The 25,522-nt window shown below is 38.4% G+C and overlaps 2 protein-coding genes across 2 annotated transcripts in view; both read right to left on the reverse strand.

Annotated features, from left to right (window-relative positions):
* Positions 1–558: 558 nt before the first annotated feature.
* LOC141439282 (phosphatidylinositol-binding clathrin assembly protein-like) overlaps positions 559–25,522 on the reverse strand; it is a 31,711-nt gene continuing 6,747 nt past the window's right edge. Inside the window, exons 6-12 of the mRNA XM_074103538.1 lie at positions 16,955–17,141; positions 13,330–13,461; positions 12,586–12,873; positions 10,124–10,229; positions 7,980–8,079; positions 6,994–7,065; positions 559–3,953 (exon numbers count right to left, since the gene is read on the reverse strand). Of these exons, the coding sequence (XP_073959639.1) occupies positions 3,849–3,953; positions 6,994–7,065; positions 7,980–8,079; positions 10,124–10,229; positions 12,586–12,873; positions 13,330–13,461; positions 16,955–17,141 (990 nt within the window). The 3' untranslated portion in view covers positions 559–3,848. The remainder of the gene's footprint in view (positions 3,954–6,993; positions 7,066–7,979; positions 8,080–10,123; positions 10,230–12,585; positions 12,874–13,329; positions 13,462–16,954; positions 17,142–25,522) is intronic.
* Positions 18,913–23,820, reverse strand: LOC141439352 (uncharacterized). Its single transcript, XM_074103638.1, has 3 exons — positions 22,995–23,820; positions 21,829–21,880; positions 18,913–19,234 (listed from the first exon to the last, which is right to left on the reverse strand). Exons 1-3 carry the CDS (start codon positions 23,818–23,820, stop codon positions 18,913–18,915), a joined length of 1,200 nt encoding a protein of 399 aa, XP_073959739.1.

A 25,522-nucleotide genomic window follows, 5' to 3' on the forward strand; every position in this document is an offset into this window, starting at 1 on the left:
CGGCCATCTAGCGAATTTCACCTGCCAAAAAAACGCATACCAAAACAAATCTAAACAAACAAGGTGGTTCTGTACTTTAGTAGCTTACGGGTCTACCGGCGACGTTTACCGACGGGAAGACGGCTTTTTCGCTCTTATTGCGTGGACATAAAGCGTTTTTTGGTCGGATTGAGCCGATTCCGCGTCAATAGATGTGGGGAGATCTTACCGCTCATTTGGTCTCTTTTCAACGTTAGTTAAAAAGGGACGCAAAGAACAATTTGAGCGAGAACTGAGAACTTGTAGAATTCTAACTCGTAGGTGTCTTTCTAGAAGATTCTACATTGCATTGGTTTCCAGCCATCCTTAATCTAATATTTCAAATAAATCAGTCGAAGCACACATCACAGCACAAACTGAAAGGGAACTGACACACAATCAACTTTTTGTCGTTTCTAACTTTCAACTTTTACACTGATGATGTGTAGATATATATGCCCGTCTCATTCCAACTGGATAAGTAAGTGAGACACATTGAGCCAAACAAGAAGTAAAAATAATATAACTACCTCGTGTAACATGCAAGCATAAAAAACGAACATTTAAAAAATACATATAAAGAAACAACAAAAAGTTGATTAATCTCGGATTCTAGACCATACATGGGTGTAATCTAACCCATTTTTGATTAAAGTAGATGCAACTGTATAATACTTTGTCATTGATAATTTACACGCACGACACAGTGCCGGCCAAGTTTGAAAAAAAAAATGTTACGCTACTCAATTTACGCCAAGATATTACCATGTTTTTTTAAGTTAAATAAGTGAGCTCAAATTACATAATAATTTAAATTTAATGTTTTTTACGAGCAATTTGATTGGTCGTTTTGGTAGAAAACGGCTGAAACTCCAGAAAAATGTTCAAAGAAGTTTTTTGAGGCGTTACTTTGAGCTACTTAAATGTTTCCAGATTAATTATAAAAATAAGAATATTGCACAAAAAATACTAGCAATCAATAGTGCAGCTAGGAACTGCCAAATTAAATTAAAATGAAATCTTCGTACAGACGTTGTTAAAAAGCGTTTAATGCCTATACATATAGTATTTTTTAGTTCCCAGACTAACAGCGTAAACATAATCAATCTCGTAGTTCCTCAACAGATCCATATAAATTTGCAAATGATATCATATACCATAATTTTTACGCGTATGCATTTCAAAATTAATAATACAAATGTAATTACAATAGATTACAAGTAGCACTACTACATAACTGAACAATCTCGAATTTGAAAATAACAATGCTTCGCCTCCGCAAGTTGACTACTAAAAGTAGGTATCATCCATAGCGTTTATACGACAAATGGGGTCTACTAGATACCGAAAAATGCGTAAATGTCACATGATTATATTAACCAATGACAAATAACAATTAGACGATTGTTTATTAGACCCTAGCCGAGGCGAAGTAAACTGAGGGTCCAAAATACTTATAGATTTCAAAGTAAGCACCTATTCCGTATATTCACAACAGACACACGATAGAAATATACACCCGTAACACCTAATTTCAATAACAATCTAATGCGATAACTCCTATACATTACACCCTTTATTTGAAAATATTTAAGCATCATTGGCGAAACTTGGCCAGTTTTCTTCCGTTTGAAAGAATTCAGACCCAAGTTAAAGGACGCTGTTATGCAATAGTATGTCAACCCTTAGAAAATAATTTTAACAGTTGACATTGTATTGCAAAATGACAGTGGGTTGACTCAGTATTGCAAAACAGCGTCCTAATAGTTAAATATTTTTATTTCGCTGTAAAGGGTTCTCTATTACAATTTATACATAAGATTATACAAGGATATGGAAATAACAGTATTATAGAGGCAGTGAGAGTAAAATTGGACTTGCCTGAAACGGCTGCTATAACAGCATTGATAGGCTAATCCATTGATATCAACACTGACTCTTTCATATCGTACCGATATTTCTTGCAAATGTTTTGGGTGACACACACATTACGCTATGTCTAAAGGATATATATGGAGAATCATTTATACACATAATACATCAGAGACTACTTTCAGGTTTTGCGTTCAACTAGCCATTTTACACTGGGAAATGCTATTTAAAATAAATATTAAAATCATTTCCGTAAATTTTTAACCAGTTACCTGTCTTAAAACAAGATTCCCGCTAAATGATATCCTGAAGTCATATATTATTTGATTTTAGGTGGAATTTACATCACACGAGTGTGAATATAACATGTATTAAATATAATATTAAAAAGCAGAGACATTATCACTGTTCAACTCGTTCGTTTGCATGTGTATATCATGAACATTTAACATAACTACATGTTCACCTCAATTCTGATCAAGAATGCTAAGACAAATTAAAAAAAACAATCGATTTTAAACAGCTGTAACTAAATTAGTCTTGTACAAACATGGAATGTGATGTTTGAAATAACAAAATATAATGATATATGCACCGTCTTCATAAGAAAATTTCATTAAGATAATAATTGTATAATAATTTACTAACAAAATACCTGCGTTTCAGTTAATTATAAGGACTCATGTAAATGAGCCCTCCCGTTTTTTCATATAGAAAACCTAACGTGAGAAAGAGATATAAAATGAAATTGTTAATAACATAATTCAATAACGAAAAACGATGATTTAGATTCCAAATTAAAATAATTGACTATTTCATTAAAAGTATTGAATACAATCAAAAACTAGCCAATCAACATGGTAACTCGCAACACAGAAATGATTGAGAAAAATATGGATATACAATCTGTGTATTCGTAGATATATTTATACATGTGAAACGGGGAAGAACATACCCGCGCCGTATTAAAGTATACGATTTCAAAAGTCTCAATGACTATACACAAAAATCATGGAGTTTTATTCATTTATTTTATTGAAATTTAATTTCTTAATAAATTAAAATAGTAAAATGATCTATATCTGATCAAAAATGAATAAGGCTAAAGGCCTGTTCCACCACTATCTCTCAGGACCCTGGTATTGTTTGTGATGATCTCTTTCTAATTGAAAAAATAAACAGAGACGACCTTATAGATATGTCACATAAGAAAATAATGAAAAGTAGTGAACAAGGGGGAAGTTTCATAAGAAAGTCATAATTTATAGTCCAATAAAGCCAGGCTCTTATATCGGACCTGAGTTTTCGAATCATATATTTTAATCAGACGAGTAATGTATATTCTTACCTAGATTACACGTCGCCTCTTCAGAGACCACCGACATCAAAATAAAGGCTTTAAACAGCAACACTATGATATTTGTGTTCTATGTAGCATCACTAGAGGCCCATACAACTGACTAATGATCATATAAACGGCAATTTATCGTCTGGTCTTCTTATTCAAAACAATAGATGATCGAAAAAGCTACTTTATTTAATCTTTCGCATTAAATGTTATTTCCCGAAGAGAAATCTGCTCTGAAAATGTATTTAGCATATGTAATTTAACAACAGATTTCAGAACAGACTATTTCATTTAATTTTTTTCATGTTTAAAAGACGTCAAATCAAAAATACGGCAGTTAGAAGTGTCGCCATTAGTCTTAACTGACCAGACCTACTTCTTATCCGACGTAATAATAAAGTCCACGAATGGCTAGTTAAGCTTGGCAGTTTGATGAAGCTAATAAAAACAATTAAACAAGTAGCTTTCTCCCAAGCGCGTTGACAGCTGTCAGATCACTGCCAGCTGTCAGACCGCGCTTGACAGCTGTCAGACGTCAGCCGTCTTGTTCGGTATGGCAACCCCGCGATGTGCATAGAAGACGCAACGCGGCTGTGCGCCGTGAGCGAGCTTAGCTAAACTGGTTGGTTGGTTGCGGCTGCATGGGCGGGCGCATCGGTTGGCCCATCATCGGCGGCTGCGCACCCGGCATGCCCATTACCATGCCTGGCTGTTGCTGAAAGTACGACGGCAGAATAAAATCTAGTTTTTTTTTAATTGCACATGAAATAACAGGGGCGTAAGTGCGGATATTTAATTATTAAGATTCTGCCACGCAACTTGACGTGCCATTGGCAAAGTGCCTGCTACATGCCATATTAAAAAAAGTCCGGGTTTTCATGGAGCGTATTGAAGACCAACTAGTTCTATTGCCTCCACATACTAGTGTTTTCAAATGTCCTTGCGTTGCATTACGAATATGTGAGACAATTTCTTGGCAAAACCACCTAAAATTGACCCACCGAGCCAACAGAGAGAGACAGAACGCTCCAAAACTCTTCACTCTCATCTCTGATGGTCTAAATACGTTGCACTGTTGTAACCATTAAGATACTTTTATGAAGCGAAAAATTTAATAATCGTTACTACTCTTACTGTGAAAAATAAAGTGGTACTACTACTACGTATACAGCGACAAATCAAAATAAGTTTGAAATAAAGACGACACTAAAAGATGACACTAAAATTATTTAACTACAAGAACAAGAGTTACACATAAGAAAGAAAAAGACATGCATTTAAAACACACATCCAAACTGCTCTTACCATTCACGGCAGATCTCTCGGAAACAGAGTAACTATTGGAAGAGGTCTATATCAAGTAGATAATTAAAACTATATACAGTACCTTGTTACGCCGGCTAGCCTTGATGTCTGGACCGATTTTGACAGAATCCTCAATCATTCTTTTATAACTTGGAACTAAGACAGTTTTTACGTTTTTGGTTGGCACATAAAACTAAATTTGCAATTTGTCGCTTTGAATCGGCTTCTATTTAAAAAGTAATAACTTAAAAACTGGTATAATTTCCCTAATTAGAACTCTACGATGACAGTTCTTCAAAGGTCTATCACCATGATATATGCACACAACATTCTACCGCTGCCCATGACTGATAGTTTGGCCGCTCAACGACAGAGGACTTCAAAATATTTAAAAAAAATGATATTTTTCTTTTTGGATATTAGTACTATATATACTTGTTTTGGATAGGTATTTAACTAAATGTAAACAAACTTCAGCTGCCAGATTTGGTAACTCGACACGCTAATGCCCAATAGACGTCACCCCGCTGTCATCCCTATTGCTAATGACATAAGAGTAAAGATGCCAACTATTGGGACAGCGACGAGCACTCGTACGTTTACCTTACATTCAAGGATTTTAAACATTTTACTTAGGTATCTATCATTGTAATACAAACTAGACAAATGTATTTCAACACATAAAAAGTTTAGATAGTTTAATGGGGGAATTTCAATATTTATGACACCAATTGACGTTGTTTTGTTTACATTTAGTTAAATACCTATCTACGAGTAAATCAAGTATATTACAAAATAAACTCCACTACTGTAATTGCCACCAGAGACGATAATAGCCTAATTATAATCCTTAAGATCTTATAACCCATTACACCGTATGATACCATGACCGTAAAGCCCGGTTCACATTTATGTCGTTTTGTATCGTGACACATCAGAACGGTATCGGTTTCATACATTTCAAATGGTTGCCTTTACATTTATCTGATGCAGTGTGCTGCGACGGCTTGAATTGTGTGGCATCACAAGCATAGAGAGGAGAGAGACAGAGAGCATCACGACATAACACGACAGATAAATGTGAACCGGGCTTAATAGAAACGTGCCAGGCAAAAAATATATTTTTTGTATTGAAAAGTGTGGGACTATGCCCACTAGCACGTTTCCTAACCAACCGACGCCGTCGCGTGTCATGTATGCGCTGTAAAATCCGTTCTTTACACGTTCCTAGTACGGTCATGAAGCCGTGGTGGCCTAGTGGTTTGACCTATCGCCTCTCAAGCAGAGGGTCGTGGGTTCGAACCCCGGCTCGCACCTCTGAGTTTTTCGAAATTCTTGTGCGGAATTACATTTGAAATTTACCACGAGCTTTGCGGTGAAGGGAAACATCGTGAGGAAACCTGCACGACCCTGCGAAGCGATTCAATGGTGCGTGCGAAGTTCCAATCCGCACTGGGCCCGCGTGGGAACTATGGCCCAAGCTCTCTTGTTCTGAGAGGAGGCCTGTGCCCAGCAGTGGCTATATATATATGGCTGGATGATGACACGTTCCTAGTACGGTCATGGCATGATACCTCGTTGAGTTTCTTGCCGGATTCTTCTCAACAGAGGTTTTTCCGAACCGGTGGTACATTTTATTGACATTCATAAGTGCTTGTTATAGCCTAAATTGAATAAAGATATTTTAACTTTGACTTTGATACGGTATAGTGGGTAGAGACCTTTATTGAAATTGGATTAGATTATCATTAGATTGTTATTTGTCAGTTTATCTATCCACTGTTGATTTTTCATAATGCTTTATTTGGATTAATCGATAGGTACCATCAGCCAAATAAGTGGTCTATCAATTTTTAAACAAGTTCCTATCAAATGAATATGTCGCTAAAGTCGAACTTTCAAGTTGACAGACACGTTTATTGGCATTATTGTTTTATGACATGCAAACGATTATCAACTTTATGGTGGTAGACCACATATTTGGCTGATGGTACGAAACAAATCCGTTTAATATAGTTGTTGTTGTACACTTATTGTAAAATTGCTGAACGATTTCTCAATAAGACTGACGCGCAACGCTACTTTTTCATGCCTTTTTCTCTTGTTTTTTTTTGTTCTATTCCTTCGTTAATGATGTAGGTACTGCCTTGATGTGGTTACCATCTTTACAGTGTGTAAACGTTTATCTGCAGTAGAAGCAGACTATACGCCAAAATTTCAACTTGACTCCAAAATAAGTATGCCATTTTATTCACGCTTCATCAAAGCGACAAAATACCAAACCGTATGTAAAATACAGCATAAAATTAATTAGAGCGAACAACTCCAATAAATTCGACGCTGTTTTTAAAAGTGCACACCCAAAGGCTCAAAGCCTGTAAGCATAAGCCGTGGGCACTAGCGGAAAGGGACAACCTATAAAAAAGCGAAATAAAAATAGCACAACTTACCACAACGTAATGCGGGGGGTGGTATGTATGGGGCAAAGTATGATGCATGGGCGGGAGAGTCATGCCTGGACCCTGTAAAAACGCAAATAAAAAGGGATGCCGGCATGCTACAGAGGGAGAGAGCGGAAAATAAAATGAACTAAGTTAATAGCAAAAGAGTATCAAAAATAGCGGAAACTAGTCGCAAAATGCAACATAGAAAGCGGTTTGGGGGCGGCGCCGGCGTGACGATCCGGTATTCGACTTTATTTTTACTTATCAATAAATAGCATCACCACATAAAAAAACTCACAATCTATATATAAACAAACGAAAGTTAACTATATGAAATAGGTAGTAAGGAACTTTAGTAAATCATGTTGAGTTTCAGATATGAGTTTTTTTAAAGTAGTAACGGTTGCCGATTGTGCGGTGTCAGTTTTATTTCAGTTGCGTCAGGTTTTAGTAAGAATTAACACAACAATACAATTGGAATTAAAGCATTACACATTGAACAAGTACTGCGTCGTGTGAACTTACTTTTGGCACTACACTAAGAGTGTTCAGATTACAATAGGTATGGAAATAAATATCTATAATTACAACAAAATTCCCCTTTAGTATTTAATGGCGAGATTGCTATCATACCCTGTGCGGCATATCACTCTTTACCGATACTATGCCATACCTACTATCTTCATCATCTAAAAGGGCATTTCTATTTAAAGTTGTACCCTTCCAAGTTTTGTTAAAATCGAAGAGATAAACTCAGGGTACAACTTAAAACAGAAACGCCCAAAAGCCAAATATTTAATTGTTATTGGTTTGTTATAGCACGTATGTCTAATCCAGAACTATGCAATTCTCGACCCAACTCTTGACATTATAGGCAGCAATGTTTTCTCGACCATAACTTGTAAAAAGTTGGTCCTTCGTGCCAGGATTTTTGCTATTTCTTGGCGACGCAAGTTTTTCCCGTCAATCGACAACCTGTTTCATCGTCTTACCATGGGCCGGTATCCAGCTCCCGTAGTGGCTTGCATCGGCTGAGGGCTCCACGCGACGCCTGCTTTCGATCCGTTCTTGGGCGAGTTCCACTGCATCGGTCTAACCAAGTGGTTAGGTCAGTAAAGTTGTGTTCCCACCACATCACAACGCGGGAGATTGGCGTTTTTGAAGACGTTGCGTAGGTGAGAACACAGCTTAATCGAGTTGGATTAAAGAGACGCTCATTAAAGTTATAAGAGTGGCGGTTAACTAAAACTCAAAACAATGTTATTATAAATATAGATTTACTTTAACAGAAAATTCAAAGGTGCATTATTGATTAAACGTTAATTCACTAGAATTTTTACAATAAAAAAAACATTCGTTAAGTAATTTATTTAGTGCAGGGAAAATTAGAGGTGTTATAGGTTTGTATGCATGAGATCTTAGGATCAAAACTGATGGAATACATCGATCTTCGTGGAGACCGGCCACGTCTTGCTTGGTTTTAAAAATTGGTTCCATCGCAAGAAATTTACTTGTTTACACTACTAATATAACTTGACAATTCGCTAAATTACTTTTAAGTGCATCTCTTTAACTCAACTTTGAAAAAGAGGGTAACTTAGGCCACGATTTCATGCGTGCTCGGCTGTTCGTTAGCGTGCGGAGCTGTGCTATTATGCGTCTTATTTCAAAGCGATAGGATTCATAATGATAATGACTTATGGTCTCCCGTGTACGTCTTTTTAGCGTTGTGCTTCGTGTGTAGATTAGAAGTGCAGTTTTGTTTATTATTTGTTTTGTTTCCTGTTTACGCTCCCACGTACCAAACAACCAAACTGATTTAGTAACAGCATCTGCATGATATATTTTAGTTCAAACGAAATAACTAAAACTTTGTGATCGCGACTAAAGTAGGTAACCGATAATGGAGCAGTCGGGCAGGTTTACCATTTGGTTTAACATCACAATGCGTTTTGATTTTCTAAACTAATACATTTTTTATGCCAATATTTATATGTAGAGTCACCAGTAGAAGCTACTGGTGACAAATAAGGTTATTATGAATTGTGACGTACTTTCTCGAAGTATGGCAACAATTTTTTTTTCGACTTTAAGCTTCTACAGCAGATGCTTCTACTAAAATAACTATTGAAATGCTCTTTCTTTTACTAATTCTAACTTCATTCGCAGGCATTATTTTAACATCCAAAAACTATATTCGAAACTCACTAAAGCGGTTAACTAAATCAAAAAAACCTACTGTAATTTAGTAAAAGAAAGGCAGGGGTTGTAAATTATTTAAATTGGTACCAATTTAAAAACGTAACTAGCGAAAATGTCACTCACTTCACAAGGTACACAGTGAAGTTTCAACCAAAAAAAAACTTTTTAAGTGACCATACCGAATAATCGAAGCCAGGCGGGCGAAATTTATTGAGTTGTGTTGTGAGTCGCGTATTTTCGGTCGCGTAATTTTGTTTTCATACAAAAGTCCTATTTGTGTACAACTAATTTTGAGTCGCCGTGCGGCACGAAATGTACTTTAGTATTAAACCGAGTGCAGCAAAAATTACGCGGCCGTAAATAAGCGACTCACAACACAAAAAATACACTCGTCTGGCTTAACCCCATAAACTAAAACGTCACTTATCCTTTATATTTTTGTTTGAAACTTTTCTACTTAAAAACCTAGCTACAACGGTACGAATCGAGACTCAAAAATGAAAATCATGTCATAATTATCTTAAAATCAATCAAGCACGTTCTAAATAGTTCTGTCGAATCTAATGTATACAGTATAATGAAAAATTGCTCGTGTAGGTGCAACTGTGTAAGAATATAATCCACAAATATAAGACTTCAAATTCTTTCAGAAATTTCAGTAATTTAAACTGACTGTTGGTGGGTTAGACTGACTGAACACCACTGTTGAGGTTTTATATGATAGATATATCTGATGCCGTCTCTACTAATTTTATTCAATGAACAGAGACGGCATCACATATGTCGGTCATATAAAATACCTGTAATCTATAAGGAGATTGACGAAACGGGCCCTTGGTGTCAAATGTAACAAAATATTTTAACAGACCTACATTTAGATACACATTTACACACAACTAGATTCGACAGACTTTTATTTAAAAAAAACACTTACTTCGGTGCTGTGGCTTTGTTGATAGACAGGTTGTTAGCGAGTTGAGCGAGTGACGAATCCAAATCGCCTGTTAGTACTTTGCCAGGCTGCTGGGGCGGCTGCTGACCTGCTATTTTATAAAGTGTTAGTAAAACTAAAAGACCACTGGGTTATTGCTCGAATAAATAAGCTTTTCCACCGGCGAGACGTAGTGAGACGAGGATCCATTTTCGCCAAAAATTACCACCGAAGATACCGCGCGTTTCCGTTGCAGAGTTAATAAACACTTTGTACGCAGTAATACGGTTAATTATTACAATAACAAAAAATAAATTCTCGTATCGCAAGCTCGCCAATCCATACTGTTTCCACTGAAGATGCGCTAGGAGATAATTGAAATTTTTAAATACAATTTCCGTCTCACCCCACCTTGTGTAGGCTCGGAAGTGAAATGCGACAATTACATTAAGTCGATCGCCGCATGCAACTTGATACGGCTTAAATCTTAGTCTTACCTTAAGGTCACAGCTCATTAGAGCCACCGTGCACCCGACCAGCACCGCCTCGACTTCCGGCGTCCACTCGTTGTCGACAGGTGGACGCCGCGTTGACAACGAGTGGACCTCGCGTGGTCCACGAATTTCCGAGTAGTCTATAGGCGCGGCTACATGCAAATCGCTCGACGCTCGTTTCCAACGTCAAATCTGGTCATGTGACATATAGCGATAAAGCTAAAAATGTTGAGCTTTAGCGCTGGAAAAAAATCCTCTTCAATTTCGGCACAACACTTATTTGTTTTTTCATTCAATCCAATTTATTTTATTTGTACCACTGCTAGCTACGACTGCTACTAAATGAGATTAAGAAATCAGCTTCCAGGACGCGGCGATTCGACGCTACTTTTATGGGTCGCGGGAAATTTAAAATCACATTCAAAATGAGGTCACGTGACCAGATTTATCGCTGCAAACGAGCGAAGAGCGACAGCATGTGGCCGCACCCTATTATGAAATGAGGGTGGGGAGCGCCGCGCCGACCCTGCGCGGTTAGGCGAGGCAAGCGTATACGAGCAGCGAGCTATCACCGAGTGGTCTACTCGCCGTCCGCGCGTGGACAAGTGGCAAGCGAGGCGATCCGGTCCGGTGACGCTACGGAGTTGATGTAATGAGCGCATGCCCATACAAATCCATATAAAGAATACTAACCGCTCGCGGCGAGGCAGTGCTGATCGGGTGCCGGGTGGATCTAATGAGCTGTGATCTTTAATATATTAATTATTATTATTTTAATTATTGAATTACGAACGTCGACTCATTAAAGCCCTCAGTCTTCGACTTCGGGCTTCTAATAGACTCTCGTTCCGTCCTTAAGACACAATGTGATATTGTGTTACCTCTTTGAATACAATTCAAACAAAAGTTAAAATGTCATGCATACATTTTCCTTCATAAATGTCTAAGTGACATTACTTTCGTTCAATCCATTCGTGCTAGCTCTGTGCATCGATTTGAACAAGTGACTGTCAACTCAAAATGACAACGAGTCATCTTGACGAATAAAACATTTGTTATGAATTGTAACTGGGCAAAGGTCAGAACCGTTTAAGCCGTCTTGAGTGTTAAATTCTGCGAATGGACAAATATGAGAACCAGCAACTCAAAGAGAGGCACTAGACCAGTAAGATTTTTCATACTATCTGTGGACCCTGTTAGAGTACAGTCACCAGCAATTAATATCTGCCACAGCGGGGCGTGTAAAATATCTGACACGTCCTTCCAGCCCTAGAAATAGAGTCGTATCAGATATAGCACGCTTGTTGTGTCAGATATTGGTGCTGGTGACTGTACCAAGTCACGCATTCGTCGATTTTGATTGTAGTAACACAAACGGCGGTTGGAACGCTTCAGAGCCTTACCCAAGCATAAATGATGTAACCGACCAGTTACTTAGGTAACTATTAAACGGGGACGCCGCTTTCTTAATATTTTGGCATTTAGAACGGTCACAGACATTGTCAGGCTATTGTGAAAAATTTAGCCACACCACAAGCTGTTTAGCATTCGATTACCAACAATTAATTAAAGTCCTTGCCGGACAGAACCTTTTTTCTAGTTACCTGACTAATTGTTCGGAAAAATGCATGGTATATTGATTTAAACAATAAGAAAAAAGTAAAAACATGACACAGAATTAAAACAATGGAGTTAACGAACATGAAGACATTCAGATGAGAAGTTTAAAATTATAAACAGCTCAAAATGTACGTATTAATAATAGCAAAATAATGCAAAGCAACATTGCTATTATATTACTCACGCATGTACAGACGATACGTACAAAAACCTAACTGGCATGTGAACTAAAACGAATGCAGTGGCACTAAAAGAATGTGCAGGTCTAGCCTGTGGTAACTAAAAAAAGCACACGGAGTTACTGGCCACTCAAACGAAAAAAAAAACCATCTAGTGATTCAAATTTCGAACCCATGGCTGCCATCGGGACCATTGGCTGTTTGGCGGGCGATCCGAACATCATTGGCTGAGACATGTTCATTGACATGACGTCACTGAATGGCTGGGCTGCCATTGGTTGTTGCGTGACAGGTTGGGATTTGGCGGGGGATCCTCCGAGGGACATTCGCATGACGTCTTCGAGGTCGTCGAAGGCGGATTTGGGTTGTGGGGGGTTAGCGGGTGGAGGGGGACGGGCGGGGGATGCGGATATCGGCTGGGTCGGGTCTCCCATACCCATGAACGGGTTTGCCGCGGCAGCTTGTAAGAAATTACAATAGATAAGAAAGATAGATAATGGATACAAGTTGTAGAGAAACATAGTGCGCAAGAACGGTTTCGAACATTTAGATATCAAGATAAATCGTGTAAGTATCCTATTGGACCAAAAACTCAATTATTCAATGTAAAAAGTTTACAAATCAGTATTGCACAGTATGTTTTATTAAACCATCACCATAATAAGAAAGTATTTCAATTTACAAAAGTAAGAAAATATAAGAAGTGTTGCCATGTGATAAATCTTAAATTTGCCACCAAACAAACTAATTATCACTGACTTTCTATTCGGATATGCAATACTGTCACAGTGACAAATTATGCAACCTAACTTAATTTCATGAAATAACGAACGCTCGATTATTTATTTAAAACAGGTAAAAAAGTTGAGGATTTCTGTGTATCACATGGCAACACCATAACTACGTCACGCCTCACCTGTGGTGTCTGTGTTATTGAAAACGTTAGAGAAGTTAGCTTCAGAGACGAAAGTGTTGTTTTGCTGCGGAGGGAACGGCGTGAAACCGTTCGTCGGTTGCTGTGGCCACACCGGCGCAGGCTGTGGGGCCGCTAGAAAGTTGCCAGCTTTGAATAACAATGCAGTCCGGGGATTCGGGGAAATTCGTTACTCGATTAAGGTATTACATATTTTTTTCTATTTTAGAGGGATTTAAATTGTATTGAGCATCTATTGACTAAGTTTCACTGGATAGTTTTGATCAAGAAAATTTTGTATCTTTGATTTTGACGTAAAGTTTAAAAGTTTACAATGTATAACAATACATGTGTTTTATTTTCACGGCTTACGTTAAAAAGGTCTAGATGGACGTAAGAGCAAGTTCGTTCGCAAACTTGTGTCATAGCGAATTTTTTCCCTCGTGTGTCTTTCGGTCATGTTCACCATTTAGCGAACATGACTGAACAGAACTTGCTCGGACATCTGTCTGACACTTTGAGAGGTATATATAAGAGATCACTCTAGTAACGTAACGTTGTTGTCACTGGTCAGGCCTAAACCAGAGAAGAATCTGTTTTTCTTTTTCATTATTTGTATGACTGCATTATTATTCAAAAATTGAAAGTATGTGCTTAAAACCATCCCCAAAAGCTCGGGATGTGCTTTTTATACAGTGTTAAGGTTTTCAATATACTGTTACTGTGCTTATTAGAGGTAATTTTAAAATTGTATTAAAAATACCTCACGATATACCTGAACCAATTACTGTACAAATCGTATTTCTAATAATACTGCTAATTATGAATTGGTTATTTGAGTCTTTTTGTATTTTTTTATTTCAACTCCAATTTGTTACTTTTACGGGTATCCGTGAAACCATATCGAAAATACAAACTGAGACATGGATGCACAGAAAAACCAGAAAAAGAGACCAGCGCTGGGAATCGAACCCAGGTCCTCAGCAATCCGTGCTGCGTGCTTTAACCCTACACCACCGCTGGACAGGAAATTTAGACACGAAATTTTTCCTACGCATACATAATCTCAGGTTGCTTATTTCTACTACGCTACTTATGCAGCAGCACTAGCGACATCTATGTTTTTCGCTCTCAACGAGAGACGTCACATTCTATCGGAACCAACCGCTCACCCAGACAAGAGATGTCGCTACTAAGCAATCAAATTATGATTGGTTATTTGGAGTCTTTTGTATTTTTATTTCAACTCCAAATTTGTTACTTTTACGGGTATCCCGTGAAACCATATCGAAAATACAACTGAGACATGGATGCACAGAAAAACCAGAAAAAGAGACCAGCGCTGGGAATCGAACCCAGGTCCTCAGCAATCCGTGCTGCGTGCTTTAACCTACACCACCGCTGGACAGGAATTTAGACACGAATTTTCCTACGCATACATATCTCAGGTTGCTTATTTCTACTACGGGCACTTATGCAGCAGCACTAGCGACATCTATGTTTTTTCGCTCTCAACGAGAGACGTCACATTCTATCGGAACCAACCGCTCACCCAGACAAGAGATGTCGCTACTAAGCAATCAAATTATGATTGGTTTATTTGGAGTCTTTTTGTATTTTTTATTTCAACTCCAAATTTGTTACTTTTACGGGTATCCCGTGAAACCATATCGAAAATACAAACTGAGACATGGATGCACAAAATACAAAAAGACTCCAAATAACCAATCATAATTTGATTGCTTAGTAGCGACATCTCTTGTCTGGGTGAGCGGTTGGTTCCGATAGAATGTGACGTCTCTCGTTGAGAGCGAAAAAACATAGATGTCGCTAGTGCTGCTGCATAAGTAGCGTAGTAGAAATAAGCACCTGAGATATGTATGCGTAGGAAAAATTCGTGTCTAAATTCCTGTCCAGCGGTGGTGTAGGGGTTAAAGCACGCAGCACGGATTGCTGAGGACCTGGGTTCGATTCCCAGCGCTGGTCTCTTTTTCTGGTTTTTCTGTGCATCCATGTCTCAGTTTGTATTTCGAAATACTGCTAGTGCTATATAATACACTATACCGCTTTTGAATACTTTGCATTAGTTCTATGAAACTGTGAAATTGTGAATAAAACTGAGGAAACCGTAAAGAATATGTCAACAATTTTCTATAGATTTACAGTTTCTTAATACCAATGTATATCAATACTTATTTTCTTAATAAATTACACAAAAATAATAAGATTAGAAAAATGAGTACAAGACGTTTGATGTTACTAATAATTAACTGTTAATTTCAATTAAGTCACAAATTACAAAAGTTAAGTAACATTTAGACACAAAGTAAAAAAATTAAAGACGTACTATTTTTTTAAAACTACTAACTGCTGTACTCATACACATAAATTAATTACATAGCTTTTTTTATAGTTTTATAAAACAGAGCTGGTTAAATTTTCAACATAGCTAATTTACCAAAAATATCTAACTAAGAATTTTGGTTAGTTTTTTTTTAAATGCTTTTAAAAAGGTTTTCTCTCAATATTATTGTTCGTTTTACCATAGATCTCATTATTTCTATGAACAACGTGAAATTTACTTTTGAATTCGTATCAAATTAAATTACACAAGTTTAAAAAGATTAATGGACAAACTTCATAGTGGTCAATTGAATTTGCAATTTTTATATAAACTGACAACTTTACAGGATTATTATATAATGAACACAACCTAACCTAAACCAATCTCTGTGTATCAAAAAAGTTCATGCTATTCGCTGGGTGCAAAGTAGGAGGTGGGGGAACCACGAATCGATCGCAGCGCGCGCCGTGGCCAAACAAGGAACTTTTCGGCGGACCAACTGTCACTATTTACTAGTGAAATTTACGTATTCGTGCATTATTAAGCAAAAATAAATAAATATGCGCCACGAAACCTGCTGCGTAGTTAACTGCAAGAACAATGGCAAAAACAGTGATCAAAAATTCTATAAATTTCCACAAGAAAGATGTTTTGTATGGCGTCGATGTCACTGAAGTTTGACGAATTACACGAGCTTCAATGGTGGCTCATTATGAATTTATGATTTTAACTAGTTTCTTTTACATCTTGGACATATTGAGCCAAAATTAATGGTTTTCCTTTTATTATTGTTTGTGGCTGGAAAGCGATGTCGTATAGTGTGCTCGGAATCCAGTTTTTATAATTAATTTGGCCATGTTTAACTGAAAATACACAAAAGGCTGCATTACTAACGACTTACTACAGTCATAAATACTCATCTGCAATATATATGAAATGCGTTATTCGATCAAATTTGTTTATTGTATTACTTCTCGTGAAGACACTCATGAGAAAGTCCGTTCCTGAAATTAATTGATTAAATTACGATATTTCATTGAAATTATTTGTCTGTTTCCTTAATCTTCGTAGTGACAGCCAGCCATTTGATATTTCAAAGTCCGCCGTAATTGTAACCGCTAGTTGGCGCTGTCATCGCGCACCCAGCGAATTACCTATTTCACCCAAAATTATATTACGTGAAAGTTTCGTCCATTATTCTTCTGAAGCTTTATGTATTTCGTTATGCTTTTTGACGTTTGTTATCAACTTCTTCCATATTATCATACATTTAGCAACACTTACCTCCAAACATATCGGCGAATGGGTTCCCGAGAGACAGCAGGTCGTCCGACGCTTTGCTGGCAACACTAGTGTTGTCGGCAGGCGTCGGGCCGAAGAGGTCGACGATAGATTGGTTCTGATTGGCCGGCGGCGCCGATGACAAGAAGGGGTTATTCGCTGCGTTGTTGGTGGGAGATTGCACCTTGTTCTGGAATGTTCGGGGAGTTACCGTCACCAGTCGTAGTGAAACGATTCCGAAATGATTTTAGCTGGCAATACCGTGTACCGTAAGCCGTGGTAGCCTAGTTGATGGCCTTTCAAGCAGAAGGTCATGGATTCGATCCCGGGCTAGCGCCTTTAAGTTTTTCGTTTATGTGGGAAATGACATTTTAAATTTACCATGAGCTTAACGGTGAAGGAACATCGTGAGAAAACCTGCATCTGCATGAAATTTTATGATATACAGAACTTTGAAATGACAGTAGCGTGGGTTTTCAAAGGTTACAGTTTTTTTTTTTTTTTTCAATTACAATTTGTATCGAATCACATGATTCTTCAGATTGAATTTACACCTAACCTCCTGAAGCCCACCATATAAATATTTTGAAAAAAAATGACAAAGCAATTAGAATATAATTGTTTCGAGAATAAAGTCAAACTGCCATGGTGTAAAACAATAGAAAAACAAAAGAATTTTTACTTTGTTACATTGTCATAGATTCCTAATTCCCTTGAACTTATTGTGTACATTCTATTGCAAAATTGCACATTGGGCCGCACGAGGCTAATAATTAATAATAGAGTAGCTTATATTATGTTAGTTTAAATGATCATAACGTATAAGAAATGGTGATTGTATGAAAACCACACCCACACATTGAACAATACCATATAGACAATAGAACACAGTAAGTACTACAGCACCGGGAGCATAGCACGCCAGCAAAACGGGTACTGGTTACCTCGCTCCGGGTAAGGCCGCGATTCCACCAGAGATGTGCGATGTGTTGCGAGGAATGTGTTTTTTATAAACCAATAGAAACGCTTCATTTACCTATCCTCGCTCCGCTCAGCTGTTTCCGCTAGAGCGGTGCTGTTTCTATTGGCTCTGTGCACGACATCAGCGAAACCTAGCGTCCGCAACTTTTATGGCTCTGATGCTCTGACGTTTTGAAATTTCATCGCGACATTGTGACAAAAATCAAACCTATAACGTATTAATTTATAATACAAAATTACTGTGATACCGTGATTTAGGTGGACGAAAGGTTCTGAATTCATTTTTGGTCATTAAAATTAAATGAGGTGTGGGGTTCCTCTTCCACTGGGACTCTTCAAGGAAAGATTTATTTTATATACTTGATTTATTGATCACTAGGTATGTCTACGAGTAGTTACATCGACGTACAGTTGGGAACTGAACTTAAGCTAAAGCTTGCGGCGTGCTCCCACCGCCGCGTCCCCGGTTCCAGGAACGTTAGCGCTGCGTCAGCTCATATTGTAGTGCACTCGCACTCGTATATGAGCTGATGTGGCAATGTGCCTATACTATCCCCCCCCCAACAGGGAAAGAGTGTGTCCGACCCTTTTTGAAAAAAAATTAATTAAAAATACTTATGTTAAACTAAACTAAAACTTAACAGTAACATGAATGTACTTAGTTGCAAACATTGTTATGTTTCAGCGATAACAGGTTATATTTCAAAGAATATATTGTGTTACTACCTGCTAACAATAACAGGTCATATTTCAACGGATGTATTAATATGTTACTACTTTGCTAACAACGGCTACATTTTAATTTCGCAGAACTGATATAGGTAAGTGTACGATTACTATTTATTATGTCGTTGTTAGCGAAACTGAAATTGATTAAAGAAACATTGTTGTAAAAATAATTAATACATTATGGATGCTTTTTAAATAAATCAAAATTACATTTTAAAACATGTTGTTTTATTTAAACACTTACTTACTAACTAATACACAACTTGTTGGGCATTTACTGGGACGGCCTGCTGCTGCAGGCTTTCCGGGATAACCCTGACTGCAGCTAGAGGCGGTGACGCCTTCTCCATGGCTCGCCGCACCCAGGACTGGGTGTAATCTTTACACTTGCGTCGTATGATGTACAATAAAAGCACGGTCAATACGGCACATATCACTATGAGAGCTATTCCCACATAATTAAGTTTAGATTCAACTTGCCCCGAAAAATTCTTCACTTGGGCGATAGCGACCGTGTTATGGGACTCTTTTTCTTCGTCCTTGCTTTGCCCCCAGCCCATAATGCCAATTACACTGGTAGCAGAATAACTACTAAAATATATACTTAAAGATTAGTCGAGTTACTTTCTACTCGTTTGTTTAGGTAGTAATACTTTTATAAAAATATTATTCTGTTTTATAAGTAAAGTCATTGCTGCGTCTCATTATTTTCTAGATTTTTAACCTAGTTCAGTAATGATTAGCTGTGTTATTTAACTATGTCACTAAGGTAATTTATTGTGATTTAACAATATAAAACTTACTAATACTTTGAACGAACTACGCGCGATAATTCGCGACCTGGTTTCAGATTGCAACGTAAGTTTATGTGTGGTACAAGTAAAACGCTGTTGTTTATCGCTACCGCTTATGAATACTTAACTTAAAATACTTATTTTTACGAATAGTGGCGATAATCGACATTCAATTCACAAGTCTACGAGAACCAATGACTTGTGCGGGTAATGGTTTTACTTAACCTAATAATTTAATCTACTCTTAGTAATAGTACATATCCTTAAAAGTTACGGGTTTTGTTACCACACGTCCTCTTTTAGTGACATATTGTTGCGGTTCTTGCCTTGGTGTCGTAGGCACCGTATCTACGTCGCTTGAGCTGTCTGTTGTTTGCGTCGTGTTGTCCGTACTTGTGACGCTTGTGTTTGTACCATCGTCACTCGTATTTAACACGTACGCCGGTTTTAGCCTATCTATCGAAATTCTGACTTGCTTATTAACTATCTGAACTAAATATACTTTAGGGCCTCTTTCTAATACTCTAAAAGGTCCATCATAAGGTGGTTGGAGCGACTTGCGTACTGTATCATTTCTTATAAATACATATTCGCATGAATGCAGATCAGGATGTATAAACAAAGTCTGATTGTTACGAGAATTAGTGGAGACGGGTTTTAACTTATGAATTGCTTCACGAATATTTTTTACAAACTGTGATGGTTCACTGGGCTCTGGTTTACTTAGACTATTAAAAAAGTCTCCTGGTAAACGTAGCGTCTGTCCGAACGTTGTCTCCGCCGGGCTGACTCCGTTATCGGATCTGCCTGCAGCTCGCAACCCTAACATTACTAAAGGTAGTTCATCTATCCACGAACTATTGTTCTGCATTCTTGCCATCAGTGCGGCCTTCAAAGATCGATGGAACCTCTCAATTCTACCGTTTGCTTTTGGATTATAGGCAGTAGTTCTAATTTTGTTCACACCTAATAATTTCATAAGTTACTTGAATAGGCTACTTTCAAATTGTCTGCCTTGGTCTGTTGTCAACCTTAGTGGACAACCGTAACGTACTATCCATCCCTCAAAAATGTTTTTTGCTACGACCTCTGCCGTTATATCGGTTATCGGAAAAACTTCCGGCCATCGAGATCCTCTATCGATAATCGTTACGAGGTATTTGTATCCTTGTGGAGATGTCGGCAGTGCGCCAACTAAATCTACATGGATATGCTCGAATCTTTCTGCGTCCTCGAACGTTCCTATTCTAGATACCGTATGCCTATTGACTTTCGATCGCTGACAATTTATACAAGCCTTTGCCCATGCACCTACATCCTTCTCTAAGTTAGGCCAGAAAAATCTTTTCTTAACTAGTTTCCTGGTAGAACGGATACCGGGGTGCCCTAAGTTATGTATACTATCAAAAGCTTGGCGTCGAAAACTTTCCGGTAAATACGGTCTCACTTCTGGTGTTGACATTTCACAATAAATAAATTTATTACACGTTGGTATTAAAACTGATTTTAACACGATTTTGCTGTCTGCCGTGCGATCCCTAATGTTTTGCGTCGCACGCAGTATGTAATCGTCGCTAGCTTGCTCGTTTGCGAGTTGTTCGTAATCGATTACCGTGGGACAGCATATTGTTTCTATTCGAGATAACGTGTCAGCGACCACGTTTTCTTGACCGCTAATATGTTTAATATCGGTTGTAAATTCACTGATAAAGAGTAACTGGCGCGTGCGCCTAGGTAACTCTTTGTCATTTTTTCCTAGCTTGTTATACGCGTAACATAATGGCTTATGGTCTGTATAGATTGTCAGCGGTCGACCTTCAAAAATTTTTCGGAAATGGACCACTCCCATATAAATCGACAAAAGTTCACGGTCATACGTACTGTATTGTTTTTGAGTAAAAACCTAACGGCTGCCAGGTGTTATTTACACGTTGCTGCAGTACACTACCAGCCGCAATATCGGATGCGTCTGTCATCAAGGCCAAAGCTGTATCTCCCCGCGGATGCGATAGAATCGCGGCTTTTTGAAGACTGGCCTTGCACAGTTCAAAACTTCTTTCGGCTTCTTTGGTCCACGCTACTGATGTCTTGTCATGTTTTTTTGTATTACCTAGGTACTTATCTAGCTCTGACTGAATACTAGCAGCATTAGGTATATGAGGACGGTAAAAATTTAGCATGCCTAAGAACCTGCGCAACTGTTCAACTGTTTGCGGTTTTGGAAATTCTACGATGGCCTTAATTTTTTCGTCTAACGGTCTAATGCCTTCCTTAGATACTTCGTGACCTAAAAAACTGAGTCTCGTCTGTCCTAGTATACACTTAGCTAAATTTATTGTTATTCCGAATTTCTCAAATCTCTCAAATACCGACCTTAGATGTTCCTTATGCTGCGCTTCTGTGTCGCTAGCGATAAGGATATCGTCTAGGTAACAAAAAAGGAAATTCAGACCTTCCAGTACTGTGTTGTTCATGAACCGTTGGAATGATTGAGCACTGTTCCGCATTCCAAAACCCATTTTGGGGAATTCAAATAAACCGAAAGGGGTAATTATTGCGGTTTTTTCTATGTCCTCTTTGGCTACGCTGATGCAATGATACGCCCTATTTATATCCAATTTTGAAAATACATTTTTATTAGCTAAGTTATACGTGAAATCATGTAGCCTTGGTATCGGGTACCGATCTGGTTTTGTAACCGCGTTCAGCATGCGATAGTCCCCACAGGGTCGGATATCACCGTTTTTTTTTGTCACGACATGTAGGGGACTAGCCCATGCGCTTTTGGAGGGTCTACATATTCCCAATTCTTGCATAAGTTGGAATTCTTGTCTTACTTTTTTTAACCTATCTGGCGGCAACGGCCTTGCACGAGCGTAAACCGGTGGACCTGTTGTCTCGATATGATGAACAACATTGTGTTCCGGAATTTCCTTAAATGATGCGGGTTTGGTGATGGTTGGAAATTCGGACAACAAACTACGGTAAGGATGGTTCTCATCGACTGTATAAATTGAAGGTTGATACTACTCACCATTACAGCTGCTACATCTAAATCTGTCACTTGATCGATTAGCTTACGTTCACTAATGTTCACTAATAGTTTGTGAGCACTTAGAAAGTCTGCACCTAAAATAGGTTGGTTTACGTCCGCTAACACAAAGTTCCATCGATACGGTCGGCGAAGTTTTAAGTCCAACACCATTGTTTTTACACCATAAGTCTGTATTTGCGTACCGTTCGCGGCAAAAAGTTTATAATCCGAACCTACGGCACGATTTTTTTTAACTGCGGGAATCACCGAAATGTCTGCTCCCGTGTCCACTAAAAAGTTTAAACCACTATTGTAGTCCATTACACGTAATCGGCGGCCGGGTAACATAGTACAAATTTCCGCCGGCTTTTGTACTATGTTTACTGGTTTTCCGATTTTTCCCAAGCACATGGCTGTACGCACTTCACAGCCTTTTCACGGAATCGGAAATGATAAAAACATAAATAATTCGATTTCCCAGCTTGCCGCGGTCGTCGTGACTTACTGCGCATCCTGGATGCGGACCGAGATCCGCGCGCCTTATCATAACGTCGCTGATAAGATCTCCCTCGTTCACGTTCCATGTCGTTCATTCTCACATTGAGTTTGGCTATTTCTGCCAGTATAAGCGCTGAGGCATCGTGCGTCCTTGGCTCCGATGCGTCTTTTTTTTGTAGAGTAGTACCGTACGTCGCTACCTCGGACACGTGCCGGGTTCTTGTGGCCTCGGCCACATCATCTGCTATGTTGGCCAGGGTCTCCAAGCTTGCTTCCCTTGATGCTATTAGAACTGCCCGTACTGTTGTCGGCAACCGGTTCTGCCACAAAATTCTCAATGTGTCTTCGGGGAAATTGTCTTTGGCCAAATTCCTCATCTGCTGGAGTAATTGGGAGGGTTTTTGGTCACCTAAATCCATTTCCCCCAGCAGTTTCTCGATTTGTCTGTTCTTTGAGTCCTCCAGCATATTTAATAGCTTGTTTTTCAGGGTCTCATACTTGTTGTTCGCTGGCGGATTGGTCAACAAATCAGTCAACCTCAATATGATTTCTTTAGGCAGCTTGGACACTACCATGTCGAATTTTGCGTCGTCGCCTGCCCGCTGTGGTGTTAGTACGGCCTCCGCGCGTATGAACCAGATCCTTGGTTGATCTGTCCAAAAATCTGGAATGCGGCTTGACACTGTCAGCGCCATGACTTCCACTGCCGGTTGTGCTGCAGGTGCTTGAGGGTCTATCTGTGGTTGCTCTTGTTGCGACTGGTCTTGAGGTGGCTGTCTCTGAGGTGGCTGTCCTTGTGTTGTTTTTACAACTGCGGCTCCACTTTGCGCCATTTCCTTGACTCCGTCTCTTATTTTATATTTTATATAACCGCGTTTAATAATCACTTTTATTTATCACGTCTATTTATCACGTCGGGGTCACCAATGTGGGGTTCCTCTTCCACTGGGACTCTTCAAGGAAAGCTTTATTTTATATACTTGATTTATTGATCACTAGGTATGTCTACGAGTAGTTACATCGACGTACAGTTGGGAACTAACTTAAGCTAAAGCTTGCGGCGTGCTCCCACCGCCGCGTCCCCGGTTCCAGGAACGTTAGCGCTGCGTCAGCTCATATTGTAGTGCACTCGCACTCGTATATGAGCTGATGTGGCAATGTGCCTATAGAGGTAAGTAAAATTTATTCAAATAATGTGTTTTATTTTCGTTATGTCAGGGTTTGTTTATTTCATGTTTAGTTGTACTTTTACTGTAAAATGAAAAGATAAAGCTATCTTGTTCTTATATCGCTAGTAATATATCGTTTTCAGATCAAAATGAGTATCATTTTGAACACCGGTTTTGTGAGTAGGTATTCTAGGTATCACTCAATATAAAATTTCAACCACAAACCGTTTCATAAGGAAAATTGTTGCTGGACATGTCCGAGATGTAGAGGAATTAAGAACAAAACAGGGACAGTGTTCAATAATTCAAGCTCGCTTCATAACACAAACATCTATTACTAAAATTAGGTAGCTAAAGTCTATACAAATTGTTTTGTTAATGACAGATTCATGAGTATGACAGATGACAGAGCCTAGATTATTTCTTCTTTTGGCCACTATGAGCGCTGCGATAGATTTCATTAGCCCCACCTAGTACATCGCACCCTCCTAATTGGTGCATGAAAAACACATTTCTCGCAACAAATACTCGCACATCTCTGGTAGAAACGCAGGCTTAAGACTCGCGCTGCAAAGCAAACGTACCCTACACTTCAGTTTACTCCTGACCACGGCCACTGTAATATGGCTGTTACTTCGAGGTAATTATTGCTAGTTTTGTTAACGTGATAAGTTCCGGGTGCAGTAACAGTTATGAGTGGAAATCACGACAGTTTAAATAGTTATTTATGTGGCTGGTGCATAATGAGAGGCATTAAAGTACGAGTGTGGTTTTATGAAACGAGCCGAAGGCGAGTTTCATAATAGGATCACACGAGTGTTTTAATGCCTAATTATGTATAGCCGCATACATAACTTTATCTACATGCATATCATAAGTTTTCTATAATATGTTCAGATATGGCCTGTATTTTGACTTTGACTTGACTTTGACTTTGACTTTGAATAATAATTATTATCTACATGCATGTCATAAGTTTTCTACAATATGTACAGATATGCATTGTTAAAAAAAGTATTACCGATACTTTAATGTAAACATTAAGATGCACTGTACTTTAATGTGAACATTAAGATGCACCCGCAGATACCAGGTTTCTTAATAAAGGCCATTTGATAGTCGTTTCTGAACATATAATAGGGAAGTTATGATATGCATGTAGATAAACATAATTATAGAACATAGTGTTGGCTGATGGCTATAGTTTCAAGCGTGTAAATTATTTTAAAGACTTCATGTTAATTTCTAAAGATAGCCAGCTAATACAAAATCTATTCTCATTAGTGTTAACCGTCATTAGGTTACGATGCTCGTCTCTCATATCTATAAAGCAAACTACTGTGGTCCCGCCGGAAGACCAGCGCTG

The sequence above is a fragment of the Choristoneura fumiferana genome, chromosome 20 (assembly GCF_025370935.1).
Source record: "Choristoneura fumiferana chromosome 20, NRCan_CFum_1, whole genome shotgun sequence".
Classification (NCBI taxonomy): domain Eukaryota; kingdom Metazoa; phylum Arthropoda; class Insecta; order Lepidoptera; family Tortricidae; genus Choristoneura; species Choristoneura fumiferana.